A 17,022-nucleotide genomic window follows, 5' to 3' on the forward strand; every position below is an offset into this window, starting at 1 on the left:
ATTTTCGCGAACACATCACCGCATCACCAACGTCATTGGACGTTGAAGAAGGTAAATTCTGTGACGATGAGCAAGATAAGAGCTAGATTTCCGCACCGCACGAGAACACAGCACAGATTTATGCCACCGAAAAACCTAGCTACTAGTGGATTACAGAGCGCGACAGATGATACCACTGAAGATTCGGACGTAACGGACGTTGTAGTGAACTGAATCACCAAGCCAAGAGTTAGCGACGTCGGTGCTACGGTACACTTGTCGCTGCTGACGTGTGATTCATTTACCCTAATCATCATATTCAGATGCTTCAGATAACAAACATCAAACAGTTATCAGATGACAGACCGGTTGTCTGGGTCGGCTCACCTCAGCGTGTCAACAGCACGTCCCGGACGGAATCGCCGCAGCAGCCACCAAAAAGGAGAGAGTTTGAAAACCTATGTTGATAGAATTAAATTTATTAAACTTCAATTTGATAAAGGTACATCCATAATATGTGTATAAAATACAAATATATATATTATTTACGGTATATATATATACTTTCAACTGGCTAAACTAAAATACAATTGTGATGGAATGTTCTAAGCTAACCTGTTTCTGTTCCTCATAAATAGTCGCAACGCGTCGTCGCCTCCATTAATTCCGTCTTCATTCTGACCTTTCCTATGGGCGCTAGCCGACTCCAATCCAAGCTAGTCCATCCTACCCATCGTACATATATTGGCTTGAATTCGGTATAACATCGAACTAACTCTCGCTCTCTCTCCCTTTTACTCACATTTAGTCATTCTTTAGGTGCGATGATCGCCAGAACAGGATCATCGTTGGTGTTTGATGGATTGAGTTTATAAAAAACACATTTGTCTTCACACGGGAGCTGCCATAAACATGGTTTCTAGTGGCGGGGAGATGAAAGGAAACCGGAAACACTTGCTCTTGTAGTGTTGCTACTTGTGTTTTGCACTATTGAAGGGGAGGTGTGGTGGTCCTTATCAGATGCAGGAAGAGTACTGAAACCTGGGATTGTACAAATGATTTCGCTAGTTTTCTGTTCTTTCCGGGGAACCGGGATCCCAGCCTTAATACCTGTATGTATAAAGGTGACAATACTGAAGGAGGACAAAATCGAAGAACATACTGATGCCGGTCGGTTTGCAGCAATCAGTGCGATCATTCCTACTACAATTCTTCTCTAAACTTCTCCGGCTTGCCTCGACGCTACTGGCGGTGGTGGTGGTGGATAATTCCGTTGAGCAATACACTTCTATTTCCATTCATCTCAAAAGCCATTTCACACACTAACCATTCTAATGAATTGCCCCGAAATCGAGCGACCAACATAGAAGTGAGTGACGAAGTGATCTTAGAAGCTTTTCTTTGAATACATGCTGCCATCGGATCCAACGGCAAAGGATCCTCCCGTGTCGCGATGAAGAGAGATGATGAATAAAACTATCTACGCAGCTACTGAGAGCTGACTTGACTACAACAACCACAACGACTGCTGCTGTTGATGCTGCATGCTTCTAATTGCTGTTTCCTACTGTACACACACCGATACCACATCGATGCTCCTCCGCTAGAGGAGCAGACTCACTACACACCGAACATTGAGGTTCCGATTTCGATCCTATCGATTTGCTTACCGTCTCCCTTTCAGCAAGGGCCTGATGAAATGGCATGCGCCAGATGTTACCAGCTGCCCGCTCGCGAGTTGCGAATCAATGTCTTCCAGTTAAGTTAAGCTTGCTACATCACACTACAATCCAGCATAGCGGCGGCCTTGGGTTTGTTCTAGTAGCGCCCTGTTTGCTGTTTGCTACTGTGCTCTGGCTTTTGTCGCCTGATAATCTCTAAGTATATTATGCCCGATTTCGTGCAGTGTTCCTCAGCGTTGGCCAGATTCCGGTTCCGATTTACTGTGCGCGGGTTTTGTCTTTACTCCTTTATCCAATTCCTCCTTCCATTAACGTCATAAGTCAGAAATCAATAATCCACCATTTGCTTTTCTTGTTTGCTTGCATACGATCGCGCGAGAACGTACGAGAAGAGATGAGGAGGAGTTTGTCCGTGTTTTATGGATGTTTGTGATTCTCTTTTTCAGTTGCATGTTCTTTCTTTTTTCCAAAGAGGCTATTCTATCTGTTGCGCTACATTGGATTCATTGTTCGAAAATGGCTATACGGATAACGTAACGATTTGTAGGGGGACCAATCGGGGAAGCCCTTTTTGTCGTTTGTAATTTGGCGAGCCAAATAAGAATGCTTCTGAGATTCTGTGAGCAATTAATTCGTTCGGTTCATGTGATGCGATAACTTCGAACTGATAACTTAACCATGGAATTTATGAATTGGGCTTCAAAAAGACTAAAAGCAAAGAACAAAGCTTAATGACAACGATTAAATCACAATTAGAATAATCTATGGAAAAGGCCATTAGTTTCACATGTAGCATCATGTGCCAGGTGCATTAGGATTAGTGATTACAGACGATGCAAAGAGACATTAACGCAGATCGTATCAACAAACGATCGACAGGGTCACGAGATAGTGCAGTGCACAGAATACCGGAAAGACAATTCCAACGAATTATATATAATTAAGCAATTTCCTGCAACAAAGCTATGGCTGTAGGTATTCGTTTAACCAAGTTTGCTCACCATTACGTGCCTCTATATGTATGTATACGTGTGTGTAAGTACCAGTATTCTAATAAAATATTTAATAAAAAAAATTGTATAACCAACGATTTAAAATATTTAACTAGCTAATTAAATTCTTTCTAAGGCAGGGACGTATGACTCACATAATTGCTACGATATCCTTCGCTTCTCACAGCAGCAAATGTGAGGGTAACCGAGGCAGAGATGAACTATCGAGGGAAGACAATTGCACGGAACTCAATAAGAAATATGCCCTTCCTCACACAAAGAAAAAACAAACGAAACCTTATCGTTAGGAGACTGCTACAAGAGGACATAGAAAGGGGAAGAGAATCGGAGGAAGAAGAGGAAGTGCGTAGTGTGTGCAGCGAAATCGATAAGAAGGTGCTTCACTTTTACGAATGTTCCATTAGCTACCAACGTGCGTGCGATCGTGTGTATCGTGTTTGTTCTTTTCTAAGTTCACATTTCAGTATGTGACCATTAATGGGTGCCTTATTTCATTTGACTGTGTTATTTTTCCTTCTAGTTTTGATTAGTTCGCGTGAGGTTAGGTACGAGTGTATCGATGGGTTGCAATAGTGGTGCCAATGTATGTAAAAGAACAGCGTGATGAATCGCGAATGCTGTGCAAAGTGTTGTGAAGGTACTATTCTTTAAAAAAAAAAGTATTATAACGAACGCTTCAACACCCAATGTAAGCCAACTAAAGGGACGGTATACAGAATACTAAAAAGCTCAAAGCACCGAGGCCCACGGACGAAACGATACATCGTAACGATCAAACAAGGCAGAGTATAGTGCGTAATGGAACGTATCCGTTGGTTTGTGGGTGGTTTTTGGAGAGTTAGGGAATGTGGTGTGTCCTGCTTGATTCTTCTTCTTCTTCTTCTGCTTCTTTTGCTTGCTGTAAGCGGCAAGGTTAAAAGGGGTGGACGTATTACACGATATACCGTTCGGCGTTGGCCGCACCGTCGATTAGCTCGAGCAGGGCGTCCAGGCGGAAGTACAGCTCCGAAAAGCGCTCGTATTCATTTCTGCTTATGACTACGCAACCTCATTCCATTATTATATCCGGCTTCGCTAGCGATAACATCTTACCAGCACCGGTACCGGCCGATCCCGTGCCGGCCATCGCACCCACATCACCACCGATGATGGTCGACGATGCCTTCTCTTCGAATGATGTCGCTGCGACGAGCGAGGAGTCTTGCATGGGAAGCGGTTTGGCCACACCGATGCGCACCACACCTTTCGGTGCACCCTTCAGTGCCTGTACCGCTTGATCGAGCGATGCATTCTCGAGGATCGTATCATTCACGAACAGTAAACGATCACCGGGAATGAGGCGACCGTCGAGCTGGGCCACTCCACCGGGCACTAGCGAGCGGATCACGATCAGCGTATCGTTCGGATCGAGCGGATCCTGATAGTCGAGGATTGAAAAACCGAGTCCACGCTCACCCTTGATCAGCTCGATGATCTGCGGTTCCGAGCTCCACATCGCCAGTCCGGTCAGTGGTTCGAGGCTGCGCGATTTGATCTTCGAGAAGCTATCGTTCGTACCACCACCATTGGTCGTGGCCAGACTGCCATCCGATTTGGCCTTTACCAAGCGCTCCGATGGTGTGAGACTACCGTGCAGCTGATGTTGCGTCCGTTTGGCCGCATCCGCCTCGAGCGAGCTGATTAGCTGCTCCTCGGTGAACCGCAACAGATCGGGATCTCCACGAGCGCACACCATGCACACATCCTGTGGTAGTTCCTTCAAAATCGATACCACCTTCAGATGATTCATGCCCAGTAAACGTTGACCATTTACCTCTATAAAAAAAACGGAGTGTTAGTGTATTGAACCCAAATGATGACACGATGCCCACACTCACCTAGCAGCTCATCACCAGAGCGCAACAATCCATTCTGTCCAACCGGACCCTCTGGAAGTATCGAACGTATGTAGTGATGTGGACGCACCTCCTTTCCTCCTTCGACATCCACAGTTCCCTCGAGGGAAATTCCCAGTCCACTGGAGGCGGCAAACTTGCGAATGTTGGCCACAATAATCTGCACCTCAGGGCCAAGAATATTGGTCCACTTCTTTGCAATGTACGTTTCCGTGTCGTCCTCCTTCGCCGTCTTGAGCGAGCTGCGCAGTTTGCCATGCTTTGCAATCGCGATCACGTTACTCGTTTCCATCAGACCTCCCTCGTGTCCACCCTCGGGTCCATCGACGAGAGGCGGAATTATTGTTGCTTCCTTCACCTTCTCCCGGTACTCTTGGCTATCGATGGAATCCTTTGCGCGGGCCAACTTCTTGTGACCCATCACTACCGCTTCCCCGCCTACCTCGACAGCAGCACCAACACCACCACCAGCATTGATCTCTTCCATGACACCCTTATGCGCCTCGAGAGTACGCTGTTGAGGGGTGGGCTGTTTATCGATTCCACGGGGCAGAATGTCCAGTATGTTGCTGCCATACTTGGAGAGATCGGTCGGTCCAAGCGGTGGCGGTGGCGTCGCTGGTGTCGGTGGTTTCATCTCGTTCGCTGCGATCGCCTGCTGCAGCTGATCGTACTTCGGTCCACGAAGATACCGTTCGAGGCACAACGTAACGACGTGTCCGCTCTGCTTCAGCACATCTACCGCTTGATGGTTCGAGAAACCGTGCAGCGATTGACCGTCGACCTCGATGATACGATCGTTCACCTGTATCTTGCCACTCAGATCGGCCGCGCTGCCAGGTGAAACGCTCTTCACGAAGATACCCGACAGTTCCTCCTTCTCGCACACGTAACCCGCAATCGTAATGCCCAGCCCGTTCTGATCCTTACGCAGCTCCACCGTGAACACCTCCGTCTCGGGGAACTCGATCGAACTGTCCTTGTCGAAGGACAGAAGACCATCCTTATCGATGTTTAAGATCGAGTAGACACTGTAGATGGCCCCGAAACCCGAATCAGCCAGGTACTGTTTTAGCTTGAGCGGATCGCCCAACAGCACGGTCGGAACGATCGCGGAATGATCAAACTCCGTACTGTCGAGTACCGGTGCAGTCATACTAGTCGGATCGACGGGTCGTGCCACGACCAGCTGTACGTGCGTACCGGACTGCCGCAAGACCGAGGCAACCTGTTCCGATACCATCTCGTGCAGGTTCACGTCCCCGATCTGCAGGATCTGGTCACCGCTCTTTAATCGTCCATCGCGATCAGCAACACCACCCGGAAGGATCGTCTTCACGGTAACACCCGTTGTACGGGCTCCGATAATACCAAACCCAAGTCCGGTACCATCGTTAACAAGTTCTATATCGAGAATACGGGACCAATCGGCAGCCACGACAGTTCCGGCCACCACCGTCTCCGGAACCGATTTCGGGGAATCGCTAAACGCCTGATGATGTCCACCGTGCATCGGTCGTTCACTTTCCGGAAGATCCTGCAAGACGAGCGAGAATTTTGTGGCGTCACGTTAGTCAGGTGATCATGCCAGGGGCGGAGGGGCGTGCCGATGACTCACCTGTACGATCGAAGGCACCTCGAACAACGACGGTTCGTTGTTGAGTTTCATCGAAGCATTGAGCAGCTGCTGGGCATCGAGAGGCTGTGGTTGATGAATGGCCACCACCGGTACCTGTGGCATCTGAGCCAGCAGCTGGCTGTGATCGAGAAGATTCAGCTTCGCTTCCGGACTTCCGGGCGATAGCTGTGTCGACGACGGAACGCGCTGCTCGTCCTGGTAGTCCGCCTCGAACAGCGTACCGGGCGGTGGTACGTTCAGCACCAGATCTCCTCCGCTGGCAATGTCGAAATCTCCCGGCAGTATCGACGGGTGCTGCGTGATCTGGTGATTCAGTTCGCCCAGAGAGTCCTGGATTTGGACGATGTTCCGGAACACGGGATCCTGCAGCAGATCGAGCACCAGCTTCAGGTCTTCATTCACGTTGAGCTGAAGCTTGTTGGGCTCCATCTCCTCGACCGTCTGCTTGATGATTTCGATCTGCTTCAGCGCATTCGACACATCGCTGGAGAGATGCATCTTGAATAGGGATGCTGCTGGATGTGTTGGCTCCCGCTGGTCAGAGATCTGGAACAGAACGAAACCGCCTCCTACGCCGTACGCTCCCTTAAAGCATCAACCGATATCGCGAAACAGGGCAGCACACTATCAAGGCTTTTTCCGAGGTTTTCAACGATTTTCCACCGACCAGTTTTCCTTTCACCTGCATAAATTCCACAGCTTTTTTGTTTACGTCGCACAGGGTTGTAGCCTGTGCCTTGACAGCTGATGTCACAAACAGCTCGACTACTCGAATTCGGATGACGTTTAAATTGGCGCCAATTCGAGCGAACGTGTTTTTTTTTACTCGCAGTTTTTCATTAAAAAACTAGTTTTACTTGCGTATTTCCCGTTAAAATCATGTCTTGTAGCAAAGAGGAAAATAAGGACGAACAGGGATACCTTCAGTTGATCCGCGATATTGTATCCAAAGGCAACAAGCGATCGGATCGCACCGGCGTGGGAACTCTGTCGATCTTCGGTACCCAACTTCGGTACAGCCTCCGGGATGGCACGTTTCCGCTCCTAACGACCAAGAAAGTGTTCTTCCGTGGAATCGCCGAAGAGCTGCTCTGGTTTATCCGCGGTTCTACCAACGCAAAGGAACTGCAAGCAAAGGGCGTTCGTATCTGGGATGGAAACAGTACGCGGGAGTTCCTGGATTCTTGCGGCTTTACCGACCGAGAGGAAGGTAAGTCAAAACCGATTCGGCCTGTGAGGCTCATTACTTGATCTTTGATTTCCTTCCCGGCACAGGAGACTTGGGGCCAGTTTATGGGTTCCAGTGGCGTCACTTTGGAGCCACGTACGGCACATGCCACGATGATTACACAGGCAAGGGTAAGGATCAGCTGGCGGAAATCATCGAGAAGCTGAAGAACAATCCCACCGACCGCCGGATCATCCTGAGCGCCTGGAACCCGGTGGACATTCCCATTATGGCTCTTCCACCTTGCCACTGCTTGGTACAGTTTTACGTGGCCAACGGTGAGCTGTCGTGCCAGATGTACCAACGATCCGCCGACGTAGGGTTGGGCGTGCCATTCAACATTGCGAGCTACTCGCTGCTAACGCACATGATCGCGCATGTAACGGGACTGAAGGTAAGAGAATGGTCCTCTGAAGGTCGCGAATGTTTTACTAACTGCATTACCATCCATTACCACGCAGGCCGGAGAATTCATTCACACCATGGGTGACACGCACATCTATCTGAATCACGTCGATGCTTTGAAGGAGCAGCTGCAGCGAGAACCAAAACCATTTCCAACGCTTACGATCAAGCGCCAGGTGGCTTCCATCGATGATTTCCAGTACGAAGACTTCGCTATCAACGATTACAATCCGCACCCGGCCATCAAGATGGAAATGGCCGTATAGATACCGTTACCCGTAAGCTCAAAGGTGAGACCAATCATTTAGCGAACAGTATTTTACATTACCGTTAGCACTCCAAATTGAATCTGTGAATGAGGGAGCGCTTCCTCACAGCCCCTCATGTAAGGGGTCGTCTTGAATAAATTCCAATGTTGGCCAGCTCGTGTTCTTTCTAAAAACTTCTTGAAAATGGAAAGAACGCATAAATTCAGGAATCATTGTTTTCTTTTATTGATCAAACCATCTCGCACATTCTTCTTTGGGAACCACATTTCATGGTTTCTACCCTCCGCTTTCTTCTGTTATACTACATTATGGGTTTTAGGCGAAACGGAAATGAAAGATTGCTATTAATGTGGTAACAAACTAAATGAAAAAACAACTTAATCACTTTACAATATAAGCTTCGTGTGTTCCTGCGTACTATAACGTACTTTAAACTCAAGGCCTTTATCTGTATGATAGCACACTGATTAACCCGCTCGTACATGGACATAAGCGAAAACGTAGTGTGATAGGTCGCGTGAGAGGGGCGCGTGTCCTAGTGGAATGAAAGAGCTTTCTATCTCGCGCGCTATTTGGTACCTGGGTGTGCTCCGCTAACGCAGGTTCGCCGTCATCATCAGCACCAGGTTGGCAATACGCTGCAACCAACCCCTCCCCCGGAACCAGGTCAGTCTTTAACAACGAAAGCTAATACCTTTTCCACTCTCTACCTTGCTCTCTCGGTCCAAACAACCTCCCCCACTAGGAAATAGGAAACGCGGTCCTTCTAACCTTCACTTCGCATAATCGCCACCGCCCGATGGGGTTCGGGACACTTCAAAACGTGCTAGCTAACGTAAAATATAGGTGGAAGCTGGAGTTACAAACGAGAGCGCAGTAGCTATCTACGCCTCAAGCTACATCTTTTACGCGCGTCCCCTCTCTCTCTCTCTCTCTCGCTCGATGTCTACCCTAGTCATCATCTCCTGCGTGTAACGGCTCTTCTCTATTTACAGTTACAAACTAGTTTTCAACGACTGATTCGAAGGTTTTCTACTATCGATCTGCATAGAGCGGGCTTCTACTCCACCTTCTTCCATTCGCCGAATGCCTCTTTTTCCTATTATGAGATATACTTTGGATTTTTAAACTATTTACATCTTTTTCCTAACGAATCTTCGGTAAAAAGCTTCACATCAAACTTCACACACGCCGGATCATCCTTGCTCACGATTCTCGTCACCAGAATTACGGCCGAGGGAATGCCCTGGACCTGGCTGCTGCTACTGCGCCGCTGTTCCAGAACATTCCATTTTCCGGATCTAGCCGCCTATTAATACGTCTCGGTATGGTGTCGCTGCGCTAGGCGCATTCTCGCACGTAGGCCATGGAGAGATGTTCGTCGCTGGGCAGCTGCACATAGCGCGCAACTGCTCTTCCTCTCTGTCTCTCTCGTTGGCACAAAACTCTCGCGAATGAGTATGCGAGCGGTGGCAAGAGTCTTCCTCTCTCTCTCTCGCCGTTACTAGAACCTTCTTTTCTGCTGATGATGATGATGTTTGGGGGTTCGCTTTGCATTTTCCCGTTGTTGCACCGTGCTGTGACGTCATGTGATGGTTGAAAATAGGATTTCATCTAGCCACTCCCTTCTTCCACTGTCCTGGGCTAAAGATGGGACGCCCTTTGTTATTGTTTGTTCAAGGTGAGCTGGCACCTTCTAGAACAACCCGCACGACACACTCTGCGCTGCTCGGTGCCAATGCGCTGCGTAGATATCTCTCCTCGTTGCAAATTGCATTGGGAGTGGTGGGTGCGGCGGATGTGATTTGTGTTTTTAAACGGGGCAAAAAGCAGGGATTGACCGCAGAAAAGAAGGTGGTCCTAGTAGGGAGATGGAAGGTGGTGCATGGCCTGCTGTTCCTGCTTGCAGTGGCAAGCTGGGTGACAACGCGCGTTCGTGTTGATGGCCCGCGCTTTACGATGCATCCATGGGTAACAAATCGGACAGGATTTCCTTGGTGCTGGCATCGACGGTATCGGGGAAGCGAATGTCGAACGTCACCAGCAGATCTCCTCTTCGGTTCGGTTCCTTCGGGAACGGTAGACCCCGGTTTTGTAATCGTTTCACCGTGTGCGGTTTGATCACCTCATTGGCCGTCGAGATGGTCAGTAGTTCCCCGCTAAGGGTCGGTACCTTTACCACAGTTCCGCACAGTGCCTGACGGAGCGAAACCTTGGCCGTGTACTTAATGTCGCTTCCTTCGCGCTTAAAGTGCGGATGTGGCTTGTCCCGGATGATGAAGACGATGTCGGCCGGAACCTTACCGGGCACCTGGTCACCTTCACGCGGGAACGTTATCTTTGTGCCCGACTTCCAGCCCGGTTTCACGTTGATGTTCAGTATCTTCTCTTCCTTGCGCGCCGAACCATCCTGTCCCATCACCATTTTCGAGATTTTCATCTTCTTCTGGCAGCCCGTGTTCACGTCCTCCAGCGTCACGTACAGATCGTGCTCAATCGGTGGATCCTGTACCTTCTGCTTACGCTGGGGCGATCCGTGCACGTTGAAGGACTGTGACCGGAAGGCACCACCTGGGAATCCTCCCATCTGCACACCGCCACCTCGGCCATCGAACCCGAACGGATCGTCCATCATGCCACCGCTGCTCATTTCCTGGTGGAAGATGTTGCCGCCGTCGCTACCGAAAAACACGCTGAACGGATCGTTTGTGCCGAAGAACTGGGCGAAGGTGGCGCGCGGATCACCGTGGAAGTTGTACTGGAACTGTGACTGTCCACCACCACCTCCCATACCGCCCGCTCCACCCTTCAGGCCTTCCTCGCCGTATTGATCGTACACGTCGCGCTTTTTCTTGTCCGATAGCACCTCATACGCTTCCGCCACTTCCTTGAACCGCTCCTCGGCCTGCGGTGACTTGTTCTTGTCCGGATGGTACTTCAGAGCCAGCTTCCGGTAGGCCTTCTTGATCTCATCGTCGGTGGCCGTCTTGGAGACGCCGAGAATTTTGTAGAAATCTTTCCCCATTGTCGTCTTGGTGTATGACACACGCTCGCGTAACTTCTATTCCAGAATGTTCCACTCGCTCTAGTCTGCTGCACACGCACTCACAAATTTACTTCAAGTCCGTGGTTGATTCCGAAATCTTCTGTTCGTTGCACTGTTTCTTTTGCTCACGGGTTACTCTGTTTGCGATAACAAATAACGAGATTTTTCCACTGAACGCACTGTGTTCCTGGGTTTGTGGCACCGTTACCAACGTAGCTTCCGTCTTTACCTCTCGCGGTCTGGTGAGTTTTTGACCCTCGCGCGCGGTGACGGAACCTTTATATCAACCCTTGAGGTTTCCAGAACCGTCGTTCGAGATGTTTCTAGAAGCGAAAACTACTAGAACTTACGTCGAGCAGCTACTCGAACAATCGAGGCTCGCGGTTCGAGCACCAGTCCGGCCTCTAGGGATGGACCACCGCCATATGTAGACATTTGAATCGGTTTCGGCGTAATCGGGAGGAAATCACGACTTTTTTGGGCGGAATTAATCGGTTATTGGCGTCCAATCGGTACAGCACAGTGAATCTGTCAAAGTGTTAGCTCGGCAGCAGGTACTTGGGAAGCGTCTTTGACGCCACCTTTCTAAACACCTCGTCCTCAACACACACACAAGGCAGTGCGTGCGAGCGGTGTCGTTTTCGTCGGGCAGGAACTTTCCGGCCAAAATATCGCCAAAAGATTGTTCGGTGCGTGCGTGTCGTAAAAGGCAAAGGAGGCGGTTTTCCGTTTTTCGACAAAACCCGCAAGCAACGCGTAGAGTGCAGAGAGTGGCGGTCTGGGAAGTGAAACGGTTTCTAGAAGAAAGTGATGAGGTGAGCGAACGGGGAGAAGGTTATGTTACTGCCGAGTTTGGGTCCGCCCTTCCCGATTTTTCCCCATTTTTCCCGTTTTCCATGTCTTCTGCAACACCTGAGTGCGCGAGGCACCTTTCAGCGCCATGCCCCCGCTCTTGCTTGCATTGCGTTGGGAAAGTGTTCTTTGGGGTCCGAAAATCATTCCAGAAGTCGTTGTTCCTCGAAGATTCCAAGAAAAAATCGTGACGATGTGTTGTGGCTTAATCGACGCGCAGGGTCCACGTAATGCAGATGACGAGGTGCGGTCAAGGCAACGCCGATTCGGTGCCCTTTTGTGGGACAACGCAAACCTCGTCATGTTTGCGACCAGGCCCCCTCCGCCTTCCCGTCGCCATTGGCTGCAGCGCCCTTCGCCTTCTTGCGGGTGTCAAAGTGAAGCTAAAAAAGCGTATTGCAGATGATGACGATTCTGCGTTCCAAAATCAGTAACGTTCCAGTCTGCTGTGACCCGGAAACCCCGGATCAAAAGGATTGCGAAACAATCAGTGAACCGTAGTGGATGCAGGAATTTATGCCGCTAGTGTCGCGACCGAACGAAGAACGAACCAAGACATCACATCAACGCAGTAGACGCATTGGCGAAGTCTGATCGTAACTTTTCCAGCTGTAATCGATGGTTTTAGGAGATTGATTTAATTCCTTGTTTGCCTCTGTTTTTTTTTAGCTAGAGAACGTGGCTTTGTTCCAGCGGCAGACATTCAGAGTGAGGTGCTAATTGAGCAGACTGTGACGGAGGGTTACCGTTATCGGTTAGACCCCTCGGAGCAACGGCGCGGCACGTCGCTCAGCCGAAAGAATTATCTCGTCTTCGCTGGAAAAGACCACTGACGTCTTTTTTCCCTGTGTGTAGCCTGATAAGTTGCAACCCAGGCATGCATACTACATGGCTAGCCAAAATCATTTCAATTGTGTCGCTAGCAACGAAGCAGAAGCTGTATAAAACAGTTTGTTCGTTTCGTTGGTCCTCACTAATCTAGATTGTTCGGATAAGGATTTATCTTTGGTAGTATTCCAGTAGAACAACATGAAACATTGTCCTCAAAAGCCATAAATATTGCGATTCAGCGGGGGTCTAGGGTCTGGTGCATAGACCGCCGATGAGACAATCGTTTGCAATTCTCGCTACCAGAAACTGGTCAATAATCACAAAATACTCTTTGCGTGATAAGAGAATCGCACATGGTTCAGGCGGTTGGATTACGTTGCAATAGCCGGGGAGCGAGAATTCCTGGTAATGAACACATCGATAGGATGACTGAATCAATCAGCAGCCATCGAAAAGAAGAAAGCGGAAAATAGAAGTAAATAGTTCCCCAAAAAGTTCTGACATCGATCGACTGGTTAACATTGCGCCAGTGAAGAAAATTAATGGTACCACTGCAGGGTAGCAAACTATTGCTACTACGCTTCACGCAAGTGTTCGACATGTGCCGCTGAGGTATTTAGATATCCTTTCATCTACCGTACTCTGTACACACGACGTCACATTGCCATGCTTCCTGGCGAAGCGCCTGTTTTCGGCATCGCAAGAACGTGACGATTCACGCATAGCACCGCAACTGCAGCATCGTACCAGACATGTCAAGGCGGAGAAGGCACACTGGTCTGGCTAGCAAGGTTTCCCTTTCGTTTTCCTATCAACACCAGGCGGTGTCGTCGAGTAAGGGAAATCTGTCGTCCGATCTGGCCTGAGGAGAGACATGTTTTGCATGCGTTAAAAATATCCCATCCTCCTTCCCCATTCACGAGACGTAAGGAAAACCATGCTACCTCCTCGCAGGGTCGCGCCGGGTGCGTACTTCCTTCTTTTCACGAAATACTGGCGCCTGACAGAGTGTATCGGTCGGTTGGTCGATCGTGGAGGTCTCTCTCCGCTGCGTGCTCTCGGCTATGTAGCTTACACGCACATCCTACGAGTGTCTCTTTCGATGGCACTGCATGGCAGCACTTACGCCTCTGCAAATGGATGACCGACCGACCGAACCGATGCCGTCCTGTGTCCTCCGACGACGATGGCACGCAATGATTGAACTTAGTTCGTATCTGTCGTGTCCCGAAGTCAGTACATCGTCGCCGGTATAGCCAACGACGATACGTTACGAATACGACGTAGTTCCTTCGAAGGGATTCCTCCTGATAATTCTGAGGCTAAGTGAACGTGAGGATCCTTATACGCATCCGCTTTTCCATCTAACAAATGCAACCAACGTCTACGGTTGCCACGATAGTCGGCTGAGAGTCTACTATTTCTTAACTTCCAGCACTAAGCGGTTAGTGACAGAGGCAAGGTTGTTGTGTTAAATCAGAACGTGGTATTAAGTACGATGTATGTTGAATCCCTGTGGTTGAGATTTTGTATTGCTCCCAAGTGACCCGGATCCACGTTGGGAACAAGTGCAGTAAGTGGTATGGTGCAAGTGGTTGTGTTGTTCTGGGCATTATGAAACCTTCCACTGACGAATCTCTGCACCGTTTGACGTAGTAGGTGCCATGTGTGGTGCGCGCGACTTCAGGAAGACTGATTGCTTTCTACGACGACGTACGAGCATTCCTTCCAATATCGTGGTCGACGTTTTGCGTGTGATTCATGTGTCCGGAACATCACATCACACGCGCGTATTGGGCGCGCCGGTGCATGGAAACCCCCGGCAAACCAACAAGTAGACCAATCGCCAAACTCTAAAAATAGTCTCCCATTTGTCCGTTCAGGAAGGGCGAGACGGCTACATGACGACAGAACGTGTGCAGTAGCAGAGCATGGGTGTCTGTTTTGCTTCAATTTTAGTTGTTAACCCATCTTCCACATATGTACGCGCACCCTTACTACAGGCGTGCATTGGAGGACGATAACACGTATTAGCTGCAACTTCTACGATTGCCATCGTTGCCGGTGCAGCTCGCGATCTCTTGTGCATCACGGTGCGCAATTCCTTTCAGTTTGTGTCCACCCGATTTCATCTATGTGGGTGTGAAAGGCCGTAACGCAACGAGGAGCGTAAGGAAAAAACAATTCATTCACTTCTCGGGCTTGTTGGCATTAATGCAGAATGTCGGTTGTGGCTGCAGATGTGTGGTAATGCGCTAATAGTAACCAGATAAACCAGATTCCCCAGCCGATCATTTTTGGAATATCTGGTACTCAACTGATGATTTTTATCCAGAATCAGCAAATTTGAAATTCTGTATACACTTACGACGTGCATTCTTCTTCGATCTTGCTGCATTTTTTCCAATTTTCCAAGCCACAGTGGAACATTAATGTACAAACATGAACAGTTTGGGACTTCAATCACATTTTGCAGGCGCTTAAGTTGTTCAAGACTACATTCGGGGATTGCAAATCGTTGCGATATTTCCGGAACCTACTGGGATTGGAAGCATATCATTCGCATTTTTTTCGTTTAAATAAGGGTGCGATTTTTGAACCGCTTTTCGCACTTAGCAAGCCAACAAAGTTCCCTCTCTGCCTCTCTCTCCCCCCCTCTCTCTTTCTCTCTCTCTCTCTCTCTCTCTCTCTCTCTCTCTCTCTCTCTATCGCTTTACACACTTCTCATTCGACTCTCCCGCAGTTTGGTTGCGCACATTTAGCTTAAAATAGAATCACCAGCGAGCGATGTGTGTCCGCGAAGCAACGGAGGGTGATTCGGGCGGGTCGGGATGAGGATTTTTCGGCCTCAACGCCGGGCGCCGTCGACACATTTGAGACGACACCACCGGCGATGTTTCCATCATCATCCTCATCGTGTTCCTCGGTGCAGTCACTCTGGTCCTGCGCACATCACTTCTGTAGTCCAAATCCGCGAACCTTTGCTTGTGGGGTGTCTGGGGCGTTTGACTAGTCCAGCCTCACGGATTCGGACCGAACCGATCCAGTGAGAGCTCTTCCTCTTTCTCTCTTTCTCTCTGATGAGATAAGCGATCAGATACTAATCCGTGCTTATTCCGGGACACGGTCAACTCGGCTTGGTTTTCAGTTTTGGCTGCATTCGGTTCGCTTCGGTTATTACACACGCCACACACATTCGTGATTTCGTGATGTGGCTATGCTGTTCAGGTTCGCGCTACTCCGCGGGTTGATTCGAGGATTCTAAGTAGTAGAGGCCCGCGAATCGAACAGTTGATGTCGGGGTTTGCATCGCGCTCTTTGAGAGGGACGTTGTCGTCAGCGTTCAGCTGCGGTTGTTTAGCGTAGTGCTACTCTGCATACTTGATTCTTGTGATTAGTTTCGTCGAAAACGGGGAATTAAAACGTGTGTAGTTTCATGAACGAGGTTGAGTTCGCATAACATCTAGTGCGCCATTGAACGCCATGTGTGCTCCGACATAACATTGCTTCAGAAACTAGTATTCCAAACGATACAGGGCGTTATTCACTACAACGGGGGCAGTGGTAGTAGTACAGGAAAAAAGTGTTTTTGGTGCAAAATAACTAACAGAAGGAAATATGAGCAGCGAGCTGTAGAAAACGTGCGATCGATTGCGCTTAAAAGAAGCGCGCGCACTATCCCATATTAGTACCGCGCAGGAGCAGTCGTTCACTAGCTCGTCGTGTGTAGGAGTTTGTTTGTTGGAAAAACTCTCCTCCCCTCATCCATGGTCATTGGAGAAGTGTAAGAACCTGGCGGTGAAACGCATGTTGTCCCGGTGGAAAGTGTTGGCAGGCGTTTTAGCATTGTTCCGTTTAGTTCATCTTTTCGCGTGCGCCAGTTTTGTGTTTGTTTGTGCCCGAAGGTGGCAGCATTGGTTTCAAAAGATTAGTAGCACCACTTCCTTCCCGTTGTGAGAATTTTAAAGCAAACGGAAGCTCTGCGGCACTACGCCATCATGTTACTGGTTTGTATGAATCTGCTTCGTCGATGAAAATTGGATTAATTTTTAAAGAAGAAGTCATTTTTCCGATTATTCTAACTATTCGCTGTAATTTGCATGCATCATCTTGAAGCTATCCTTGAATTTTTTTGGCGTGTATTGTTTATCGATTCGCAGAGATAAACAAGATATTTTACTTT

The 17,022-nt window shown here is 48.9% G+C and overlaps 4 protein-coding genes across 6 annotated transcripts in view; 2 read left to right on the forward strand and 2 right to left on the reverse strand.

Annotated features, from left to right (window-relative positions):
* Window positions 1-495: 495 nt before the first annotated feature.
* Window positions 496-6,919, reverse strand: LOC125956725 (patj homolog). The gene is made up of 3 exons (XM_049688861.1): window positions 6,188-6,919; window positions 4,552-6,106; window positions 496-4,489 (listed from the first exon to the last, which is right to left on the reverse strand). Exons 1-3 carry the CDS (start codon window positions 6,704-6,706, stop codon window positions 3,723-3,725), a joined length of 2,841 nt encoding a protein of 946 aa, XP_049544818.1. The 5' UTR covers window positions 6,707-6,919; the 3' UTR covers window positions 496-3,722.
* Window positions 6,920-6,991: 72 nt separating this feature from the next.
* LOC125956763 (thymidylate synthase) lies at window positions 6,992-8,257 on the forward strand. The gene is made up of 3 exons (XM_049688951.1): window positions 6,992-7,418; window positions 7,484-7,830; window positions 7,898-8,257. Exons 1-3 carry the CDS (start codon window positions 7,088-7,090, stop codon window positions 8,105-8,107), a joined length of 888 nt encoding a protein of 295 aa, XP_049544908.1. The 5' UTR covers window positions 6,992-7,087; the 3' UTR covers window positions 8,108-8,257.
* A 54-nt stretch (window positions 8,258-8,311) lies between these two features.
* On the reverse strand, window positions 8,312-11,420 carry LOC125956756 (dnaJ protein homolog 1-like). Its single transcript, XM_049688940.1, has one exon. The coding sequence runs from the start codon at window positions 11,133-11,135 to the stop codon at window positions 10,065-10,067; it is 1,071 nt and encodes a 356-aa protein (XP_049544897.1). The 5' UTR covers window positions 11,136-11,420; the 3' UTR covers window positions 8,312-10,064.
* Window positions 11,421-11,709: 289 nt separating this feature from the next.
* LOC125956721 (ubiquitin carboxyl-terminal hydrolase 47) overlaps window positions 11,710-17,022 on the forward strand; it is a 13,683-nt gene continuing 8,370 nt past the window's right edge. The window contains exon 1 of one of the 3 annotated variants that reach the window (XM_049688842.1): window positions 11,710-11,971. In XM_049688842.1, coding sequence (XP_049544799.1) covers window positions 11,967-11,971 — 5 coding nt within the window. In that variant the 5' untranslated portion in view covers window positions 11,710-11,966. Of the gene's footprint in view, window positions 11,972-13,949; window positions 14,172-16,677; window positions 16,847-17,022 lie in introns of those variants that run through there. The other 2 variants (XM_049688845.1, XM_049688843.1) reach the window with 2 other exon arrangements.

The sequence above is a fragment of the Anopheles darlingi genome, chromosome 3 (genome assembly GCF_943734745.1).
Source record: "Anopheles darlingi chromosome 3, idAnoDarlMG_H_01, whole genome shotgun sequence".
Taxonomy (NCBI): domain Eukaryota; kingdom Metazoa; phylum Arthropoda; class Insecta; order Diptera; family Culicidae; genus Anopheles; species Anopheles darlingi.